The sequence below is a fragment of the Falco peregrinus genome, chromosome 3 (assembly GCF_023634155.1).
Source record: "Falco peregrinus isolate bFalPer1 chromosome 3, bFalPer1.pri, whole genome shotgun sequence".
Classification (NCBI taxonomy): domain Eukaryota; kingdom Metazoa; phylum Chordata; class Aves; order Falconiformes; family Falconidae; genus Falco; species Falco peregrinus.
The window spans coordinates 11,986,127-12,009,412 of NC_073723.1; the positions used below are offsets into that span (position 1 = coordinate 11,986,127).

Here is a 23,286-nt window from a genome sequence, read left to right on the forward strand (position 1 = left end):
ATTAATAAAAAACATTGAACAGTGTTGGTTTCGGTACCTTTGAGAGGTCACTAATAAATGGCCTTCAGTTGGACCTTGTATCGCTGATCACAGCCCTGTGACCCTGTCAGTCCAGCCAATATCCCACCCATCTTACAGTTCACTTACCCACTTCACTCACCAGTTTGGCTGTAAGGATAATGTGGGAAACTGCGTTAAAGGCCTTGCTAAGTGAAAAATAAACAACATCCACTCTTCTGTCCTATGGAGCATTTCAGCAAATGGGACAGACACACAAGTGCAAGACCAGATGGGATGCATCCAGTGATTGGCTCATCTCCTGTCAAAGCTCTGTGCATTTGAGACACCACTCTGCATACAGCACAACCCTTCCTCCTCACCTTCCCAGCCTGTTTATCCTAAAGAAAATGGAGAAAATGATGTTTGAGACATTTTTAGGATTCATTTCCTTAGCCCTTATGAATACTTCTATTGCTTGTTTTCATAGAAAGTAAGTTCAAACCGATTATTTTTTACCTTCTCATTCCACTATTAGATCATAGTATTCCCTTATGCTCATTAGGCCTCTTCCACAGGCCATGTACTGTACAGTATGTTTTACACATTTCTAGTAACAAATATCATGCCATTAATGCAGCCGTTATAATATTTTATTAGTTTACATTCTGCTTTTTGGCCTCTTAAAAACATGAAACAATTCCAGATCATCTGTAGAGTTTTCATTTTCTGTTTCCTATTTAATACAAGCATTGGCCAAGAAAGGAAAAATTCAGAAATAAAGTCTTTACAGAGGTTTTGTATTTTTGATTAAACAGGTAAATATTCTTTTTGTTATTCTAAAAGTATATTAAAAGCTTGCAATACTTTTGTACATGCTTACATATTTCTAAATTATATGTATTGTGAAAAAAAAAGAGTTTAGAGACCTCGTGTCCCATTATAAATTCTAGGACTTTCTGTGGTTGCTGTATTTAGAACTAGCTGTGCTAAAGGTTTGCGTGGGTTGTTTCATATACAGCTAGATACTATTTTTAAAAGGTATTTTCCTCAAATAGTGAGTTAGGTGAATACCGGCTGATTTATGGTATTTGATTTACGACCTCAAAACCATTTTATTTTAGATGTCACACAAACTGCTCTGCATTGAGATTTCAGAAAACTGCCAGTCTATAGATTAGTAAATGTATTTAAACACTTACTGACTGCATTTTTATATTTGTCTGCTTTTTGGGGGGAAGCCTTTCATGTTTGCTAACATTGTTACCTTCTGTTAATCCTGTAATAGATTTTGACCGACCTAGTGATCATGAAGAAGCTTTCGCTAGAGATCTTTCAGAATTTCCTTCTTTAGAAAATGGTGCCGGAACAAATGATGATGATGACTCAAGCATCGGTATGCCCATCCAGCAAAAACGAAGAAAAGAACAAACGTACTTCAAGGTGGATCATGCTTCCAGACAGAGTAAAGAGAGACCATCCACTGCAGGGCTCTCCCTGCCTTTGACCAGTGACCAAACCTTTAATTTAATGAGTGGAATTGCTGGGGATGTCATCGCAGCTGCAGTATCTGCTGCCATCAAAGACCAGTTGCAGTCGGCACAGCAAGCTCCCTCACATGCAGTGCCCAGTTTGAGCGAGGAGACAGACACAGAAGAAGCTGATGATTTTGAACTGCTTGACCAGTCTGAGCTTGAGCAGATTGAGAAAGAATTGGGACTTTCACAAGGCCAAGAAGCAGAATCCCAGGAAAAGAAAAAGTCTTCAGGCTTCCTTTCAAATCTGCTTGGAAGTCATTAACCTGGAAATTGCAGATGGTAACATAGAAGAAATTAAACACATACACAAAAAAAAATCAAATGCAAAAAAAAAAAAAAAAAAAAAAAAAAAAAGGAAAATTCTGAGCTGTAAGCTTTAACTATTCCTTTAGATGTATTGTAATAATTTCCCTTATGCAGAGTGAATTAACTGGATAAATATCAGCTGATACTGATAGTTCAGTGTTTCTGGTAGTTATACCTCAGTGTAATAGCATGGAAATGAATTATCTATTCACTGTTTGGTTGCAGGTGAGTGTTGGAGATGAGTTGTTCCAAGAGTTGAGGGAGAGGGGTTTTTTTATCTTTTTGCCAACCATGCATTTTGGGGTCCTGAGCCAAATTTTTAACATTGGCAGTTTATTTATTCTTGGTTGCCAACCGTGTGATAAAATTAATGATTCACACGGCGAGGGTAAATTGCCACAGGATTGCAATGAGATTAACTAAATCTCACCTCCTTCAGTCATGCTGAAAAGCGTGAATCCATGAGTTAGCATTACGTATAGCACATCTACTAAATATGAAACACATTAACCAACACAACTCTAGTTTAAGTATGTGTGCAACACTATCAAAGAATTTGATTTCATACTTAAAACCTTTGAATTATTTTGGATATGGCGATGCATTTCCAAGGTTTGTGCTGTTTTAGGCTTGTAGAGTTGTAAAGTGGCATGCTATTTGACTGACCACCTGCTGTGTTCCTTGATAGAGTCTGGTCCTTGGCAGTATTGCCCATGTGAAGTCAGCCAACACCTTTTTATTTTTACAAGTTGATATATCATCTAACCCAAGCAACCTTTTTGGGAGCAGGTGTGGATAGTAATTGTTTGGAATAGAGGTTAGAGAGTTAAAAAAAACCCAAACCCCACTTTTTTTAGATACCACTTCATTAATTCAAGATTCTGTGGGGTTTGGGTTTTTTTTCCCCAGGACAGCTGCCATCACTTGCAACAAAAGTTGTGTTGCAAGCTGAATATTTTAAGATACTTAAAAGTATTTGGTGAGGTCATTTGCTGTAGAAGACACTCACAGTCTTCTTCTTGGCATGTAATTTAGAACAAACAAACAAGAACTTGTTTAAATTGTTTGCCAGTTTAAACTCCAGACATGCTGAGTGAGTGGCATGGGATCTTAAGCAGGTAACTGATTTAACTTTTTCTAGGGCTTTTTTGTTCACCTGTGACAAAATTGAATTATAATATCAAGAGGTAGTAATCAAAGACATAGGAAGAAGTAAAGCTAGTTTTTTTAATGTGATGTAAACCATTAGCAAAGTTGAGGGACCATGTCAGCTGCTACTACTACTAAAGTCATTTTCCATTTACTGGCATTTGAAGAGGTGAATACTGTCATCTAGGACCCTCAGAAAGTACAGCAACAGAGTATAAAAATCTTCCACTAACATATATGTGTAGGTAAGCCTGTGTTCAAAATTAATTCCATTTTTTTTTTCCTTTTGAGGTGAAAAAATAGGCAGATGGCCAAAAAGAGTATAGTAAAAAAGAAAGATGCTGAGAATTTTTGACACTACCTTTATCGTTGCTTGTGCTTTTGTGTCAGTAATGCATATTGACCGTGTTTGCTGTCCTTTTCCTGTAAAAAACGTGAGCCTGTGCCTTCATTATCAAATCCATTATGAAGTAAGCGGGTGCTGGATATAGCACCCACAAGATGCAGTTTTTGAAATACATTTTAACATTAAAAGCAAGTTTCTGGAAATGATTAAAAAACGTGGCCACATCACTTCCACAGCATTGGTCACTAAGTTCCCATTTTAGCTTCCCACAGCCTGTCCTTCTCATTTGGGAAAAAAACCAAACCAAGACAGAACAAAAACACAAAACCAAACCAAAAATAAAAGAAGCTTTTGCTGGAAAATCAGTAAGTTTAAAGGCCATTTAAATTTCTCAGATGAGTTAAAAGCCTCATTTCCTTGCTGCATGTTTAGGACAATCTATACACTTAGAAGAGTACAACTTCCAATTTGTTGATGAAACTGTAAGGCACACAAACAACTGTGTGCTTCCTTGTTCCTTGTACAGGAGTACTGGTGCCGGGAAGGGAAGCAGGCTGCGGGACAGGGAGAGGTGGGAGGGAGGGAGGGAGGGAGCAGTCCTTCACAGGCTTTTCTGGAGCGGATTGACAGGACAGACTAGCTGGCTGTCAATCGTGGCTTATAACAGCATGCACTTTATTGTTGTTTTATGAAGTACGTAATGCAGGGGCACTCGTCTAGAATAATAGATTAGATCAAGAAGGAAAAGCAGTTGGAGGAGTTTCTTGGACTTTTTGTAAATGATCCATTTTCTGGTTTCAAAATAGAAAACTAGATCCAGTTTTTCTCCAGTAAGAGTTTCTTTGGTTTTTTGTTTGTTTGTTTTTTCCCCAGAAAGAAAAACAAAGCAAAACTTGAACATGCAATTTGTTCAAGTTTAGGGGCATAATTGCTTATTTGAGTGTCGTTAGAATTTTTTTTTTCTGTTCTTGTGGTAGTTGATTCTATTCAAGCCCCTAAGTACTGTTTAATGGAAAGAGGTAATTCTGTAATATTCAATATTCTTCCGCAGGTAGTGGAAAGATGCTTAATTTTCTGCAGGATATTACCTCTTCCTCCCAAACAACTGCATGAAAGAATCACTTTGCTTGGACATGATACATTCCACTGCCAGCATTTTGACAGCAAAACACAAAGAAAACGTTTCTCTCCTTTGTGCAACCCTTCCATGTTGCCTTCAGTTGGAAATCCCTCAGGAAAACCTTCATTTTGTTGTATTCTAGCAGCAGCCACAAAATAGCAGTTACTTAAAAATTCCTGTCACAGTGGCCCACAGCATCTTTCCTATCGAGCACTGTCGTCACCTTCCCATCTTCCAAAACTGAATACACGGGTAGGAGGAAAGGCAAGCTATGTATGAGGTAGGATGTAGCTTGGAAATGTGCATTTGTTCCGTGGAAAGCCTGCTTGCCTTCAATTTCCAGTCAAAGGGCAGTACGGGCAGTGCAGAGGGCATAGATCAGCGTGGGGACGTGTGAGCAAGTGCCGTGGGGTAACACAGCGTGATCTTGCCGTGGGATCAGTACTGCCTGCACTACCTGGCATGCTCTTGCCTGCCAGTACATTGAGGATGCTGTGTATTTTCGCAGTAGCGTGGTTGAAGCGCTCACCCTCCCTCGCTTTGCAGTGGCCGCGTCATATATCCGTGCTGGAAGAAAACGATGTGTCAGGACAGGGTCTGTGGGATGCTGTTCAGTCCTTTGTGCTCGGCAAATTTCCCCTGGCGTTAGTGCAGGCGGAGCGATTGCCGCTGGATCCGTGGCCTTTAGGTGTGTCACATCCAGCGGAAAAGCAGCAACATGGGGCTTTTGCGCGTGGGTCCCACACACCTGCTTGCCACTCCTCAGCTTGTTTGGGGGGGGGGGGGGGAGAAAGTCTATGCAGAGGAGGGGAAGTCTTTTAATCCAAAGTAATAGGATCTGAAGAAATACTAGTTTTACTTGGTTTTTGTTCGTTTTGCACTTTTCCCGGACCGTTTAAGCCTTCTGAACAAATTTCCCGTAGTCTCTGTGTCTGTTCACTGCACGAGCAGCGTAACGGTCTGTGAGCAACACCAACCTGGGTAACCAGAAACTGGAAAATTACAAAATGTCTTTATTTAAAAGTATTTTGCAGCACTTTACCTAGCGTGATTACTATTTTGTAAACATGGAATTATTATATTGATTGTTTGTAAAACCATTTAATAAATGCGTGTTAGTTTTTATCTTTCATCATAGCTAATGCTTCGTTTGTTCCCAAAATAGGGGAAAATACCCATCCACCCCCCAAAAATAAAGCAGAAACCACAAACAAACAAACAAACAAACAAAAAAGCCCTCGAAGGGAGCTCCACTGCTCTCCTCCTGCAGGGGCCGGGCTCCGCTCCTGCCCGCAGCCCCCCACGCTGCGTTACCCCTGCACAGACACGGGGCGGTGGTGACCCCTAAGGCTTAACCTTAAGACTTAAATTTTAAGACTCAACCCAAGGACTTATCCCTAAGACTTAACACTGAGACTTAAACCTAAGACTTAACCTTAAGATTTAACCCTAAGACTTATCCCCAAGACTTATCTCTAAGAATTAACCCTCTTATTTATTAAGAGTTAACCCTTAATTATAAGGGGGTAAGTACTGCATCTTTCATGTTGAGATACCTAAAGGTATTACTGAGCTTTGGAAATTACTGACAGTCACTGAGTTTCATTTAAAGCTCACTTTTAGTAATCCAGTCAGCACCTGTTTGAAGTGTTATTCTATTTTACCTTACTGGGAGTGGGATCAATGGTTCTCATTTTCTTTTGAAGAGTGTTCAGAAAATAGGACTGACAGCACTTAAAAAATTTGGAATACATTTGGCACCTGATTATTTTTGAACATATCCTCTAAAGAATTTTTTTCCTGAAATTCAGTAAATACTTGTTTGGAAATAAAAGCCAAATTTAATTAAGAAGGAATTAATAATACTGTTGGACACTATTGAATGATGACACCGGACAACAGTATCATGGGACTAGTCTGGGAATAGTATAATGTATTTGCCCCGCTTACATAACTGGATTCACATGAGATCCCCCCAATAACGTGGTATGGGATTACAGCGCTGGGGGCCGGGGCGCTGCCCCCGCGGGCCCGCCGGCGGAGCGAGCAGGCGGCGCTGCGCAGCCTCCGCGTCGCTAGGGGGCGGGCGCGGCGGCGGCGGGGCAGCCCCGCCCTTCCTGCCTGGCGCCCTTCCCGCCTGGCGCCGTGCGGGACTTCCTGCTGGCGGCGGCGGCGCGGGAGGCCTGGCCCCGCGGGCGGCAGGTGGGCGGCACGGCGGCGGCGGCGGTCCTGCGGAGGGCGGTGGGCGGCACGGCACGGCCCGGCTCCGCGGGGGTGGCGGGGAGGGCGCGGCCCGGCCGGTCGGTCGCGGTCCCTCATGGCGGAGCCTCTCTGTCAGGCCTGGCTGGCCACGTCTCAGCGGCCCGAAGGTTCGCGGCTTCCGCCCGCGCCCCTTCTGGGATTTAATCTATTATTATTGCTTTCTCCCCTCGGGTTTAAGTTGTGCGGTGGCTTCTGGTGTCGGCAGGGTAAGCGCCTGCCTGTCAGCCAGGCCCCTCCGTCTTGTGTCAGCATTGCGGACACCGCCTCGGCCCGAGTTCAGGTGGAAGCAGCCGAGGCCGTGACGGGCCCTGGGCGGGGGGGCGGCTCTGCGCGGGCGCGGCTGTGCCCGGGCTGGGGGCTTGCGAGCGCCTCGGGTTTGGTTTTCCAGAGCCCCACGCAGGGGAAGGGTCAGTGCTTTGGTTTGGTCGGTTAAAACTGGGAGTGAAAATGCACGTGGGCAGTGGGAAGGGCTGGTTGCAGCTGCTTTTTGCACTTTTTCTGCTTTTTGTACTTTATGCAGCTTGAATTGTGAATGTTGCTTCTTCACTTCGTGGTCATATATGAAGGGTGATGGTTTTGGATGCTCTCATTGGCGTACCTCTTCTTCTGATCTGTTTTTTTGGTTGTTGTTTTGTTGTTGGTTTTTGTTTTGGTTTTTTTTTAATCAACCTGAGGGTAGTCTAGCGCGTAGCTGCTGTCTACCTGTAATAGACCAGATCAAACTGTTCAGTCTTCGAGGTTTCTGCAAGGGGGTTGTGATTAATAGCAAACGTGATTCTGCGTCATTTGGTTTGTGGCAGTAAAATACTTGCTTGGGGGCTAGGAAAGGGATAGGCAGCTCTGCAGGTGGGAGGGAAATGCTTCAGAGCGCAATCGAGATCCATCAGTGAGCAGAGAATACATTGTCCTCTCAGACAAAAAGCATCTGTTATACTGAATGGATGCTTATGGTGTTTCAAATAAAATAGTGTGGTTTTTATTTTCTGTTAACATATCTTCTGTCCCTGTAGGATTACAGATAGCGCAAACAGAGAATGAGGAGTCCAGTTCTTCCAGGGAACAAGCATTTCATAAAATACCTTTCAGTTCTCTGTGTATTTGTGTCTTTCACAACTGCTCCTCCTTGTTGGTAGGTTCTGGGAGGAGCTGTTGTTCCTCCACCTGCTTTCAGACCCCCTCCTCCTGATGTCTTATTTCTCTTTTTTTTTTTTTTTCCAGATTAAACTATAGGTTTTCTAAATTGGTTAAAACATGGGGGTGGCTTTAGTGCTCTCCAGTTAGAACATGCTTTTTTTGCTCTTAGCTTTTGAAGCGTTCAAGAGATTCCATCAGCTTTGCTTAGAAAGGTTAACTTTCATTAAGCACTGAAAAGAAAGGAAATGAGTGGCTTTGGAAAGGGCGACATCAGTTACAGGTCACTGCCATCTAGTAGTCCTGTGACAGCCCCGATAACGCAGCTCAACTACACGGTGGAGCATAGAGGAAGACCAGTAGTAGCAGTGGCTTCAAGCACGAGATCTAGGCATGACTGACTGTGTCTCCAGATTCACAGTACTTTGGGGTAAAGTGTTGTTGACAGTACTTGTGCTGCTCCAGATAGCTGAGGGGGTTTTATTTTTTAAATGCGGTAACCTTTTTTTTTTTCTATTTGATAAGGCTGTGGAAAGTGGAAAACAGGCATGAAAGCAGGATTTCCCTTCCTGCCCTTTTTTTGTAGCAATCACTAATCTCCTCAGAAGCCTATAGTTGGCAGAACACGCATTTGACAAGAACCTTTAGTGTCTGATCTTCAGTAAAAATTGCAGAGCTTTTGAAGTACTGCTGCTAGGGCTGGGAATACTCATTCTGTCTGAACCCTGGCAAGCACAGTGGGTGCTGGGTCCAGAGCTGGGATGCTCAGATCTCCTGTGGTACGAGTTATCTCTGATAACCCTATCAAAGTCTTTTATATTTTCTTTTACTCCTTCTAGTACATAATACCAGCATTGGCAAACAGCAGTTTACTAAATTTAATTCTGTGCAAGAGCTGTCTTGTCTCAGTGCTGCTTTACATGGGTGCTGTCAGGATGTTGTGTCTGGGGATTTTTTTTTGTGGCTGTTACTTACCTTTGTTAGCATAACGGTTATTTTTTTGCTCACTTTCCAGTAATGGCAACCTACACTTGTATTACTTGCCGTGTGGCTTTCAAGGATGCTGACATTCAGCGTGCCCATTACAAAACTGACTGGCATAGATACAACCTGAAGCGTAAGGTTGCTGACATGCCTCCTGTCACTGCTGAGAATTTTGAAGAGAGAGTCCTAGCACAGAGAGCAGTAGCAGAGGAGCAGAACAAAATCACTGCCACTTACTGCACAGTTTGCAGCAAGAGATTCTCTAACTTCAATGCCTATGAGAATCACTTAAAGTCCAAGAAGCACCTGGAGCTGGAGAAGAAAGCTGTTGAAGCTGTCAGCAAGAAAGTAAAAATATTAAATGAAAAGAACCTGGAAAAGGGGCTGGCCCCAGAGGGTGTAAACAAAGATGAAATGAACACAGCTATTCAGCAAGCCATCAGAGCTCAGCCGTCTTCGTCTCCAAAGAAGACACCTTTACCTCCTAGTAATACAAGTAGCTCTCTGGTTTCTACAGAAAGCGCCAGCTTATCGCAGAGTAGAGAACGATCGGAAAAACCTCCACGGCTACAGTGGTTTGAGCAGCAAGCAAAGAAGCTGGCCAAACAACAAGCAGAGGAAGAAGAGGATGTGGAAGAAGGTAAGGCGGTAACCATACTGACAAGAGATGGCTTGGGGTAAGCTACGTCGTTGCTGGTTTTGTGTTAAAGTCTCCTCCTATTTCTGTAGTAGTACAGCATTTTCTATCACAAAAGGTCTTCCTGTTGGTTAAATTTTCAGCTTAACAAAGGAGTTAAGGTTGGCGGTTGGCCCATGCTTGCAGCCAAGGACTCTGTTAGTGTCTGAACTGCCAGCTGGAGAAGATACTAATGTGTGTGAAGGTTCAGTGTTACTAATACGAACACTATTTCCAACGTAAAATTCCAGAAGTTTCCTTTAACAAAGTCTAACATAAAAGGTTACCCTAAAACTACTTCTGCAAAATAGATGAACTGAAATCCACTCATGATCTTTTGCTGTTGTCCCATCAGTCACTTATCTGTTGAAGTGTTGATTTTTCTTTAATCTGTCCTTCAAGACCAGAGGAGAAAGTTTGCTCCTTAGCCTGACACTGTGTGACATAGCTTCTCAGGCTGTCAGCATCTGTATCAGGGGTCCTCAAACTACAGTCTGTGGACCAGATACAGCCCCCCAGGGTCCTCAGTCCGGCCTCTGGTATTTACAGACCCCCCCCGCCAGGGGTTGGGGGGGGAACCAAGCAGCTGCAGATGACTGCCTGCCACTTCATCCACGTGCCGGCCCCCTGGTTAAAAAGTTTGAGGACGCCTGATCTATATCAAAATTGGTTTAAGAGTTGCCACTTGTACTACCTGTTTGTGCTGCTTCATCCTCACCACTTGTGTGGATACAGCTCCTTGTTGGAGGTGAGCCTGCAAAATGGACAACTGAAAAGATCAGAGCTTCAGAATTCCTGTAAAAAGGTTATTTTTAACATGGATGCTTTCAGTGCTGTAGTTTACAGTGCAGCCCCAAATGCATCTATGGGAGCAGTTGAATGGGGTGATTAAACTGCAGCAAGGGGACAGGTGTGAATGAAGTGGGACGATACCATGCCAGCTTCATTACTGAAACCGTTGTGTCACATTGCTACATCTGTTACAGCAGTTTTGTGCTGGTGAAATTTCATTTGCAATTCAGGGACTCTGTTCTACAGGAGAAGAAACTTATATCTCTCAACGTGCATCTCTGCATCTAAAGAAGGAGCTAGCATGCACTGTTTTGTATTCATGTGTTAGTCATAAATTGTAATGCTGAAATCTCAGTAGGTTTCTGAGTGTTGATTTTCCTTTTAAGTGTTTGTTCAGGAATGTTGCCTGTTAATTCAGTGTCAGGCTTTTGAAATTGTTAAACTACATCCTATAGCAGAGATCTCTAATTAGCCACCTACAACACTGGAGAGCATTGTGTTCCCTGTTCTCAAACACTGTGCGTGCGCATGGCAGTTGGAAGGGGACCAGTACGAACAGAGTACTGGGAAATGCTCACTGCACTGGATCTGAACTCCTTAAAGATTTCTAGACCCCTCTAGCAGTATAATCAGATTGCTGGTTCATCTATCCATTAATGAGCTCTGCAGTAATCTTGCAAATGTGTAAAATAATTAGTATATCTTGGTATTACTAACATATAATGTAACATAGTGTATCTGTGACGGCTGGTTTTGTTTTTCTCTGTTGTTGACAATGTATGTGTAAACAGGAGTGTTTTCCCTCACTGCTGAGTCTCTGCTGGAAATCAGTATTTTCATGATTCTGACAGAGTTGTATTGTTTTTAATGAGCCATACTTGTGTTCTTGTGCTGTGGTGAATTAAATTTAAGGCTTCAAAACAGCAATAAAGTTTCAATAGCTGAGAAAATGGAGAGAGGGTGGGAAATAGTGGAACTGTGCACTTTTTATGAGCAGACAAGCTTTGCTGTGCAAATGTCTTTTACTGGAAATGGTGTATTCTTACACCTGGAAGTGACCGTGTGGCACTTCGCTGTAAGAATAGAAAATGCAATATTGTCTATAGCTTTTTCTAACTTAATCGGGACTTATTTTGCTTGGGAGAAGTAATCATACAAATAAATATTTTTTTAAACTTCCTTTAAAAGACTGGGAAGACATGGATTCTGATGAAGACATCGGCTCTGAAGAGATGGAAAGTGTAGGAGAAGAGGAGGAGCAGGCAGAAGCTGAAAGCACTCCTGCTGTTGGGGCCATCCCAGTCACGGACTGCTTGTTCTGTCCCCACCACTCAAGATCTCTCACGAAAAATGTGGCCCATATGACGAAAGCTCACAGTTTCTTCATTCCAGACATAGAGTACCTTGTGGATCTGAGAGGACTAATCCAGTACCTGGGTATGCCTGTGAATGTTCTCTGATTTTTGGTCAGGATAATTATATACTGTTATTGCTTATTTTCACTTGGATATGACTTTAAATGTTTTGGGTTTGGGTTTTTTTTGTGTAAAATCTGAGTGCTGTCTAGTTCCTTATTTTGATCATGAACAGGACCACAGGCTTTCAGGGGAGAGTGGGAGAAAACCCCATTGATCAAACATGTGGTCATGTACCCTGTAGGTCTCATGTAATTTTCTAACATTGAGAAGGTCGTTCAGCTAATATGAAATTTAGGACAACACTGTTGCTGATGTGTGCATATGGACTGTGTACCCTACTAACGAGTCACAAGTATTTGCCTTACTGGTTTATAATACTTATAAGAGAGCTAAAAGCTGAAAAAAAAATACCTTCTTGGATGTCTACAAATAATGATGCAAACAAAATAACTTTGGAGTAATAGATAAAAACCTGTATTGTTCATATGAAATGTGTTATTGAGAGTACATAATGATCCATATCTTGTCATAAGAAATCTTTGAATGCACAGACTTGTCCCTGGTGGAGCCGTATGGTCAAGGCATAGGAACAGCAGGGCTTTTCTGGAAATGCAAGGCTCGAGGCTCTTCCTCTGTCTCTCTGCGAGCTAGGAGGCCCACATTAGAGGAATGTTCATTATTGACTAGAGAGGCTCTGTTCAGACCAGTAAAAGTGTCAATGTTTTCCGCAGGAGAGAAAGTTGGTGTTGGGAAAATCTGCATCTGGTGCAACGAGAAAGGGAAATCCTTCTACTCTACAGAAGCAGTGCAGGCTCACATGAATGATAAAAGCCACTGCAAACTCTTCACAGATGGAGATGCTGCCTTGGAATTTGCAGACTTCTATGATTTTAGGTGAGAATGCTTTTCTTTGAGTGGAGCACAGATGGGGACAGACAAAAGGACAGTTGAATATTGCATCAGAAACTATTACTCATTCTTAAAAGTTAGCCCGTTTCTGGTTCTGATGCTTATTTTGCATAGCTGGTTGACCACTTTTCTAGGTAAAAATAAACACGATTGGTTCTCCTCTCCTGTGACCACTAATACCAGTGCTACATAAAAATATGTTTTGAATTGTTTTGTATGTTTGCTGTTACTGAGTGTAGATTCCAGTGCACCAGAAGAGACCATGAAAGGGTATTTCTGTCTTTTCCATTACCTTTTAGATGGATTGTGGGCTTAATACCTACTGTGGATTTTTAATTTTTTTAAGTAGCTGGAGTTAAACAGGACTGCTGTGATTCAGAGGCCTCTGGTTGAGCTTCCTGTAACTTATCCTAAGATGAGTTCAGTTTGGTCAGAAATACCTCCTATTATGGTGACAGGTGGATTTAGCGGAGCTTCTCTGAGCGCTCATTCAGCAGCTGTGCAGAGCTGCTGGGCTGCACAGTGGTGGCTTTTCACCAGAAGTCGCTGTTACATGTGCAGCAGGAGAGCCGTGCTGAGTTATAGGACAGGGGGAGGAAGAGTGGCCCTTGTCTTGGGTATCTGTTCAGGGCAGGGTGCTACTGGGAAGAACTCCCAAACTAAAGTAGATGACACGTGACAATGTTTGTGGCTTGCTGTAGCTGTGCATAGCAGTTTTTCTGTGTAATGGGTCTGGATAGCTGTAGCTGCTCGCCATGTATAAACCATGTACTGCTACTCTTCCACAGGAGCAGTTACCCTGATCACAAGGATGGGGAAGATATGGAGGTGTCTGGAGAGCGCCCAGCAGAGAGAGAGTTGGATTATGATGATGACACTATGGAGCTGATCCTTCCATCAGGTAGGCGTAGGATTTGTGTTATGATGTCTCTGTTTCTCACAGCTGCAGCCATTACCTGCAGCGTAGGTCATCACTGTAAGGGGTTTCCTATGGCAAGGGAGAAGGTCATTTTGCATCTAAGGGTCTTTGGGGTCTTGGCCTCGCCTTCCATTATTCTCACTCACAGGTAGTTCCACTTCTTCAGCATGAATGTATTTGTGGACTGAGGCAGGGGGTGCCTTTGCCCACTTCACCTCTTCATTAACGTGACTCTCATGGTATACTCCAAGAGTTTCCATGCTTCATAGTGCAACTTGGAGAGGCTATAACTTAGGTGATCTAGTGTAGGTTTTTTTGCAGAGAGGCAGCCGGAAACTAATTTAGTAAACTAGTTCAGTAAAACTAAATTATTTAAACAATGTACTCTTGCAGTGTGTAGCATTTGACACTCTTGCTTGGATTTTTATTTCCGTGTTGTTTTGGGGTTTTTTTGTATATTTGTTTCTTTTAGTGGTTTTTGTGTGAGTGGACCTCAGCCCTTTCATTCTGAAAAGTGCTGCCAACTATACAGTTACAGAAGATTTCCTGAATGTCAGCAAGTTACTTCCCTGGTCACTTGAAACAGCACTGCCTCTACTCATTCTCCTAATGAAAACTTTCTGTTCTGATAACTGCCTGTTTGTTATCTAAGCTAAGGCCCTCTTGAACAACAGCACTCTTTGGGTTTTTTTCCTTCAAGGTAGAGTGCAGTACAGCAGCTCTTAAAGTATTTAAATCAAGGTCCTAGTAGTCCTAAAAGTTTTTAGCTTCTGAGCCTTCTAAAAGCATTTCTTAGCATAGGGATTTTCCACAGTTTTCACGGTGTGCTTGAATACTACATTTCAGAAGTTGCTTCATTATGCATAGTAAGATGTCCCCTCCTCTCAACAGGTGCAAGGGTGGGTCATCGTTCTTTGATGAGATACTACAAGCAACGGTTTGGTCTGTCAAGAACGGTGGCTGTTGCGAAAAATAAGAAAGCAGTGGGTCGGGTGTTGCAGCAGTACAGAGCTTTGGGCTGGACAAGTCAGACAGGTGAGTGACTGTGGCTTTTTTGCAGAGGAGGTTCTAGGATGTCGTTACTGTACAATTAAAATAGGTCAATTTTGTTTCACATTTGTGGGGTTTTATGCAGTTGTTCGTCTTCCACTCGGTCCCCTTTCATTCCTGACATCCAAGCAAAATAAGTGACAGGAAGTTGTGTCTAAAATCCATCGCAGCTTTGTGCAAGCCTTTCAGTTCATCAGCATGTGCGTTTGTGATATTTGGTGACTTCCTAAGATTTGTTGGTTTCTGCCTGTCAAAACCGCTACTCTTGCTATTTATTAAGGCAACATAAACCATTCTTTGACAGTTAGAATACTTTTCAAGTTGGAAAGCAGTGACGTGATCTATATCCACTTTTGAAATAAAAGAATCATACATTGGAATGCAAAATAACCGTTTCCCTTAATCAGAGTCATGGGTATTCGTAGGGGGAACTGGCATTTCCCAAGAGAAAAGTGTAAAGAATTAGAGCAGTATGGGAAGGAAAACGTATAGCTAACTGCTGATGTAAATGGACAGGTTAGCTGGTTTGTATGTAAGTAGTAAGTAAGCTTACAGACACTTACCCCCTTTCTCTTCCTCCTCTCTTTCTGAAGGGGCAGTCTTTGCTCAGCAGCGTGATATGCAGTACCTGCAGAGGATGAAGTCAAAGTGGATGCTCAAGACAGGAATGCGTAACAACGCTACAAAGCAGATGCATTTCCGGGCGCAAGTCAGATTCTGAGTTCCCAAGAGAGCTGCATGCAGCTGGTTTTGGGAGGGGGGATTTAATAGTTTCTGGGCCAAGGATTCTGTTGTTAAAATGGACTTGGTACATATCAAATGGGGACACGTATGCTGGTGTGCTCTCCTCCCTACCAGAAGAGCAGGGAACTTGTCTCTTCCAGTGAAACGATGGTTGATCTAACTTAAAAAATAAAATAACTTAAAGGGAATACGTGGCAAAGTAGCTATGGCTATGAATAAAGAAGCACACATAGTCTTGCTGCCCATCTTTGTGCAGTCCATTCCTGTGGGGCAGCTGACATTGTCATTTATCTAAATACCTTCAGTTTTCACTTCTGCAAAATGGTTGATGCCAAAAGAAGATCCTAGATCTAAGAGCCTGAGATGGGGTGTATTGAAGGCTTTCACTGGTGAGGCCAGACACAAATTAGCTGGTTGTTTTGGGCTTCTGGCTGGTACTATTGAGGTGAAAATTCAGGAGCAGAGATTCTGGGAAAAGTTAAGTGACAGCTGTTTGAAGCAATGCACTGATGGAAGATGTAACTCCAGGATTAATACTGTCTTCAGAAGTTGACTGCACTTGTTTAATGCTCCAGCTCAGGGCTGGATTAATAATTTACAGTGCAGTTGTTCTATGCTGAATGTAATGAATTTTCATAATCTAAAACAGGGGTCCTCAAACTACGGCCTGCGCGCCGGATACGGCCCCCCAGGGTCCTCAGTCCGCCCCCCGGTATTTACAGAACCCCCCCGCCCCGCCGGGGGTTGGGGTGGGAACCAAGCAGCCGCAGATGACTGCCTGCCACTGCATCCACACGCCGGCCCCCTGGTTAAAAGTTTGAGGACCCCTGATCTAAAATCTGCTCAAAATTACTGTAACATTTAGATGAATGCCAATCAAAATTTCGGATGATCTGTTAAAGACTTCCTAATTAAAACTCTGAAGTTACTGTTGATGACAGCTTTTGTTGTTCCCATCGAGTACTGGCATTTGGTATGATCTTGCTGAAGGACAGTGACCCGAGACATGGATTGGCTGGAATGGAGGCACAGTCTCTCGCTTCAGCAGGTCAACTGTTACAGGCAGGTGTAGAGAAAAGCTGCTTGTTAGAGGGCTGAGGCACCAGCACTCGTGTTGGTCCTGCTGTTACAGATGTTAAAAGCTTCTGTGACCTTACATGAAGGTGAGAAGAACTGGTGAGGTGGGCACTTACATGCAAAGGTGTGGGCTAGCTCACGAGGCCCCGAGCTGGTGGTGTGCTGGATGCCGTGGGTGTATGCCACAGGAAAATTACTGTTTGTTTGCTCCATTCATTGCGAAGGCAGCTGCAGCTGGTTAGTCATGTCACACTCCTGTGTTTTAAGATGACTCTGGATTCCCTGGTAGCGGCTTTTACTGGCATGATTTTAACGTAAGTGTTCTTCCTCTCCTGTGGTGTGTGTGTGCGTATCACTGGGAGTGGTAGGGGGAGACTTTGTCAATTAACACTGTAATTCTCTACTAAAGTTTCCTGAAGAAGTAGTTCATAAAAAGTATTACTGTTGGCATATCAGCACTTCTGAAAGAGTATTTGTGGGACTCCTAGGAAATTTGTCATTTCACAATGGAGGTGCGTGCTTGTATTACTCTTCTGTGGATTTGTCTGTGGTGTTTTGCTTTCTGGGTTTGGTGGGGTTTGGTTTTTTTTTTTTAGTAAGTTCTGCTGCCTTGTTAGTTTTTTAGTGTTTCTGCTTGTACTGAGAAGACAGAACTTGATCAGTAACGCAGGCTTATAGATATGAGACAGTTTTTTCTAAGTCAAGTCACTCATACATTAAAAACGGTTTGAAAAAAGGCTATGTTCACATCCAAAATCCTAAACTACAGTTAGGATGATAAAGGCATACATCCTTTTTCCGGGCAAGGCAGTATTACTGCCGCAGTGTATCCATAGCTGCATCTAGCTCACATTTCAATTTATTCTAGGAGATTTGTTCTGGGTTAGTGTGCTTTACTTTTAAAGTTAGAAGTAAGGCTTCTCTTCTCAGCTGTGTGACTCAAGCCGTGTGAATCTTAAGATATCATACCCTTTATTACACTCATAACCAGGCCCAGCTTGCAACTGTGATACAGATTTCTAGCACTGAGGGTATATCCTACTTGTATTTGTCAAGCCTCAGCATGTGGCCCTTGGGAGCTGCTCATGGTAATCTCTGACTTTTTCTTTGAAGTTAGATTACTACCAAAGGATCGTATACTTATGAACGTACATTGTCTTTACACACAGAGCAAAATGAAATGCCACAAAATGTAGAAATAGATGCGTTAGGCTTCAGGTTAAGACTCTTGTAAAGAAGTCTTCTCAACTGACTGAATACCAGTGTAAGTCAACAGTGAGCATCAGAGCAGCATTCAGTCTGGAGCTTTTGGAAAACACTCATGGAATATCCAAAATCTACGTGAAGGACAGGACAGTTGTCCTGGACGAGTCTTGGGCATAACCTAGTACAGTTGGTCTCAGAGGTAGCTTTTAAAGGAGTCTTTGCAGTAAAGGCAGAAATACGAGGAGGTAATTGATCCAATGACAAATGATTTGGGGTCCATAAGGTTCAGGCTGGGGGTGCATGGAGTGTGCTGTTCTCCTCAACATGAAAGGGCAACCAAAAGAAACTCCAGTAGTTAAGTCCATGCAGACTTGCTCAAAGAAGCCTGCTGCTTATGAAAAGATGGGGATTGCCTGAATTTCCTGAACAGTCTAGTTCAGAAGGAAATGCAAGTAAGCAAAAGTGAAGATTTGTAGTCATATGGCAAGTCTCAGAGGGAAGCGGAGGAGACAGTTTGTTACAGTATTCACCTATGTTTCTGTCCTAGTATTTTAGAAGTTTTTTACTCTAAGCTGAAAATGAGTGCCTTGGAAAACCAGCAGAGGGCACAGAAAAGCTTTTCCAGTATTGTGCTTACTATGGAAATAAATAAAATCTAATAAGAGTACATTCATGCGGAACACCGGTAGGGTGAGAAGGCAAAGCTCGCCACTAACAAGTTACGATTAGCTGTAGACTTCTGCGAGATTAATTGCTGTTAATATCTTTATGTAGGCCCAGGGAGAGCATTGCTAGCAAAGGGTGGCTAGAACAAGTATGTAGATACTCTGCAGTGTTTAACAGTGCTGCAGGCTGCACAGCTTGTAGGTAACTCCAGCGATGTCCAACCACGTGAGAGTATTTTTATTAAACGTGCTCCACAGTGTCACAGTTTAGTCTCTTACCTGCCTAGCCTAAATCCTGAAGATTGTATGAAGGATAGCTGAGAGCAGCTTTTTTGCTTCCTGAAGGAATTCTTAAGTGATGATGGTTCCCACCAAGGAGCTATGTTTCCAGCTATGACCTCACCTGGCGCTTGTGCTCGCCTGCTCTGACCTTGCTTTTTCTGGCTTTTGCTATCAGAATGAGAAGAAACTAAAGTCTAGAGGCAACCAAGTAGACTGAGACAATCCCTGGATACAGTGGATACTCTGGGGCAAGAATTCCCTGGTATGATTGCAGTTCGGTGGGTGTGTTGCTCCCAGAGGAGATGATCCCTTCTGAAGCTGGTGCATCCATACTAGGAAAGGCTAGGAAGAGGTATGGAGAAGGTATCCCATTTTGGACAAACGGGTTGTGTCTGCCTGTCCATCCAGTAATAGCTGAACGTTGAAATGGTCCTTGTGCTGCTTCAGGCATTGCAGAATGAATCGGCAGAATGAAAGATCTGGCGAACCTGATAGAGTACATCTGCCTGTCTCCTTTTGGAAGTAGTTCTTCTGTTTTGTACACTTAAGTTGCCTAAAAGCAGCCCGGGTGGTACTAGAGGGAAAAACATGTACCCATTATCTGGAAGGGAAAGAGAGAGAAGCATATGGGATGCAGAGTGGCAGAGACACTAGAGTCAGGTATGTAAAACATCCTAACAGCTTACAACACTGCAGCTGCAGGTCACCAAATGAAGATCTATTTAAAGTGAACACCCTTTAAGAGTGCATTATCGATCCCTCATCAGTTCCCACAAGGGTAGAGGCCTGATACGTGAAGGAGTTGGACCATCGCCCAGCTGACATCTGATGCTTGAGGAGCACCCGAGTCAGATTCTTTGCTACAGCGTCAAAGAGTTATTTTTGATCTATTAAAACTGAGACATCCTGTGCTAATGGGCTTTGTCTGCTCTGGGGTTCGGTCATCTTCCTCCACTCTATCTGCATAAAGCTGTGGTGGGAAACTGCACTTCAGAGACCCAAGTGGGTTTATACTATTATTACCTGTAATAGCTGAGAGGTTAGAGATAAGCCTTAGGGCGCATCTGACTGAACACTAAAATACATGTCTTAAAGGCTTTGAATCTTAGTAGTGAATTGCTTTAGTCCAGCTGACTACCATACTGAGGCTGGAGAACAGCAGTCACCACATTGGCATCAAATCCTGAATGCTCAGCAGTCAGCAGAGCCTGGATAATTAAGGTGACCAACTGATGGCACTTCGTGTGGGACAGCATGCTTCAGGAGTCTGACCCAGAGGAAATTTCTGTTGTCTCTCTCGCTACATCCCGAACTACCCTGCGTAAGATGCAGAAGCCCTTCAGGAGCAACAGAAGCAGTAACAGGAGACCTGTTGCCCGCTTTTAGTTAAAGATTTCTGTACATGTGTAGGGTACCAGACTAAAAGCAGAGTAATAAATGCCAGCTGAGCCAGGAAGGGAGTCAGAATTGCTCTCGTCTAAAAGTAGTCAGCACTTCCCAGTGTGAAGTTATATGACTTCCCAAAAGCAAAAAGGGAACCTTAAAACACGTTTTTAAACAACGACATTACCAAACAAACATTTATGTCTTTGTACAGTTCCTCTTACGCAAAAAGAGTTGTCTAACATTGAGACATATTTTCTACCATTCATTACGCTTGATGTGTTGGGAGTCTTATATGCATCCCTCTTTACTAGATTTGTTTTTTCAACTTTTTTATCTTTGCTGAGAATTTAAAGTGGTAAATTTCATAACCGTGGGTATGGAAGTAAGAGGTTTGTTCCTCCTGCATCATGTGTTAATAGCGAAGGTGAACATATACCAGGACTCTGCATATCAGATGACCTCGTATCTTAACATCCCTTTCTTGAAGGATCTTCAGGAAACAGGTCTGGGTAGGAATTACTGACAATCAGTAACCTGAATAACAGAGTTAGTGGGGAAAAAAACAGTAACATTTGCTGGTTAAAGAGAGGAAAAAAGATAATTTTTACATTTCTTATAAGCTCTAGAGGCCATGAAGGATAACCTCATGTTTTAACAAAATGAAGTTTGTAGCAAGATACGTTTTTTTCCATGCCTGGAAGATTCAGCTAGAAATTTACAAAATTAAATGGCTCAGTAAATAGTCACTAGACCAATAGAAGCTGCATATCGATAGAAAATGTGTAAAACGGGTACCTCAGGTGTGTAAGAAGAGGATAGGCTAGCACGTAGCTCTGAGGACATTTTCCAGCAAGCCGGGAAGGAAAAAGGAGTCTTGCTGAGCATACACTGGCACATGGCTGCAGTGCTCCACAGGGGATTTCAGCCTCTGCAGCACCTCATGTCAGGCTCTGCAACACGCACAGGTGCAGCCCCAAATACCAGCTGAAGCCCGTTACGGCGTGTCGTTGCCTCACTTTCCTCCGTTACTTCTGGTTCTTTTTAAGCTAGAAGAGCAGGCATGCTTGTAAACCTCAAGGCCAATTTGCCTTCTATCATTTCACCTCAACCAAATCCTACCATGCAAAAGCAATTTCACATTTCCCATCCTTGCCAATGCCTGTTAATGATTTGGCAAGGTTTATTGAGTCATCTATAGATATGTTGGCTTGGGTAGCTTTCCACCCTTAAACGTCCGCTCTTTACAGACATGAAAGCAAGCTGGCGTTCCTGGGCAAGCTCTGCTTTTGGTCACGTACAATTCTGCTATGCTAACCACCACGAACACCTTAACAAGCAGGGCAGCTATGTGTTTGCTTACACTATATGCACTGAAAATTTGATAAAGTTTTCACTGAAGTGCTCCAAAATCTAGGTATTTTCTGACGTACTTCATGGGTGCAGCCATACATAGCTTACTTAATGCCTTGCAATCATGGCATTTCAATAAATCCTGCCATTCACGTCACCGTATTTTAACTAAACCATACTAATGAAGCACCTGCTTTCAAAATACAGCAGATGAAGAATTTTGTCAGGTTTTTTGTTTGTTTCTTTTTCCCACAAATTACCTTAAACTGGCCATAGACCAATAATAAACCTGGACTGTTATTTTTATTCAAATGATATGTGGTAAGTTGTTCCCATATCCAAGTGCCTGGTAAATGGTGTTACCTTTCTTCATCTTTAATATAGGACATTTGCAGGCTGGACCTGCTTTCCTGCCAGGAGAAGGTTCATCGTCCCTCAGAGAAGGGAAAAGTGACCTGTAAGGTGCAGAGCTCTGTCCGTCATCCTCCAGTGCTTTAGAGATTGGCCAGCCGGTGTTGGTAGAAGCCCCGTAGTTCGTTGCACAACCTATTTTTATTTGCTTGTCTGCTGAGGTCAGCCGTGCCTGTCATAGCTGCATGAGAGCGAGCATGTTATGCTCAAGTTTTCCTTGACTCTTCCAACACCTAAGTCACCATAGTTCTTCCTGCAACCTAGTTCCTGACAGAAAACCAACATTTTATAGGAGAGTAGTAGTACCATCATGGCTTAGTCCAATAGCCATTTACAGAGCATGAAGAGGATTAGGTGGCTCTGCTGTGGCCGCACGATCCTCTAGCAGGGAGCTACCAAGAACTAATCAACAGGACCTAATGCAACATCTCACCTTGCCCTGGGGTCTGGGCTCCAGCTGTAATCTGAAGCAGAGAGTCCTTTCTGGGGCGCAGGTGCTTTTCAGGTAACTCACCACACCTGATTTGAACGTTTAAGTGCTTGCAGGATGGTGCCTATTTCTTAATTAATAGGCCAGCTGGTCAGATACGTGGTTACTAGGCAGTTAAATATAGAAATCAGCCAGATGCCTTTGAAGTTTTATTTTAAATGACTCGGTCCTTTGGCCCCATGAATCATCCATCTTTTTCTGTACTGTGGCATAGCTCCAATAAGCCATCCCAGTACAGCCATTAAGAATAGCTGAGGTACTTTGGGTGGGATTACAGCCAAAGTTGTACGTGCATGCCTGAGTTACTCAGGCTTGTGTGTACAGGAAATTTGTGCCAGAAACTGCTGTCAGCCCACCTCAAATCTTTTATCATACCCCAACGGTAAGATCACAAGGTCACCAAGAATTGAATAGTTTGGAAATCCACCTGTTCTTACCAATGGTCAGATCCCCTTGCACCGTGCCCTTGTTTTGCTGCTGCTCGTATCGTCCTGTTTCTCGGGCATCTCAGACTGGCTAGTCAGCTCCCAGAGCTCAGCAGAGTAGCCCCACATTATTCTTTGCTCCTTGACACCAGCCTTGTTAGGAGATTGATCTCCAAGTGAACTAAAAGAAGCCCCTTGACAACCCTAGCAAACAACCAAAGGAAATCTAATAGCAAAATAACTTGTTACGTGTTTTTCTTCCTGCAGTTTGTGTCAGCAGGAGCAGATCACAGCTCACGTTCTCGCATGCTCGCTTAAGCGAGGCATTCCAGCATGCAGGCTCTTGAACTTCCAAGCCCGTTTATATGCCTGCCTGTGACAGCTGCAGCTATTAACAGCAAATCATTCAAACAGAGAGAATCAATAAATCCTCTGTTATTCTGTATAATATTTTACTGGCTCATTGATTGTGAGAAAATAATCCCATTTTGACTGGCTAGGTTGTTTGATGTCCAGTGGCAAGTGCAAGACATCGCCTTGCCAAGGCCTGAAGGTCATACAAGTGCATTAAATCATGTGTCAGGAGCTTCTGGCTTGACTGTGCCCCACCTGCCTGCTTGGTCAGTAGCTTTTATGACTGGTTTTCCCATAGG

The 23,286-nt window shown here is 43.1% G+C and overlaps 2 protein-coding genes across 3 annotated transcripts in view; both read left to right on the plus strand.

Moving 5' to 3' along the window:
- RETREG1 (reticulophagy regulator 1) overlaps positions 1-5,586 on the plus strand; it is a 70,124-nt gene extending 64,538 nt beyond the window's left edge. For both annotated transcript variants that reach the window (XM_055800313.1, XM_055800314.1), the window contains exon 9: positions 1,286-5,586. In XM_055800313.1, the coding sequence (XP_055656288.1) occupies positions 1,286-1,797 (512 nt within the window). In that variant the 3' untranslated portion in view covers positions 1,798-5,586. The remainder of the gene's footprint in view (positions 1-1,285) is intronic.
- Positions 5,587-6,571: 985 nt separating this feature from the next.
- ZNF622 (zinc finger protein 622) lies at positions 6,572-16,276 on the plus strand. The gene is made up of 7 exons (XM_055800382.1): positions 6,572-6,658; positions 8,865-9,473; positions 11,490-11,738; positions 12,451-12,613; positions 13,417-13,529; positions 14,439-14,582; positions 15,191-16,276. Exons 2-7 carry the CDS (start codon positions 8,867-8,869, stop codon positions 15,316-15,318), a joined length of 1,404 nt encoding a protein of 467 aa, XP_055656357.1. The 5' UTR covers positions 6,572-6,658; positions 8,865-8,866; the 3' UTR covers positions 15,319-16,276.
- Positions 16,277-23,286: the final 7,010 nt, after the last annotated feature.

Bases quoted from the DNA above. Each gene is read 5' to 3' on its own strand.
- ZNF622 (XM_055800382.1), top strand. From the start codon at position 8,867: ATGGCAACCTACACTTGTATTACTTGCCGTGTGGCTTTCAAGGATGCT. The intron at 9,474-11,489 runs GTAAGGCGGTAA...TTCCTTTAAAAG, and splicing joins AGAAGAGGATGTGGAAGAAG to ACTGGGAAGACATGGATTCT. The intron at 12,614-13,416 runs GTGAGAATGCTT...ACTCTTCCACAG, and splicing joins GCAGACTTCTATGATTTTAG to GAGCAGTTACCCTGATCACA.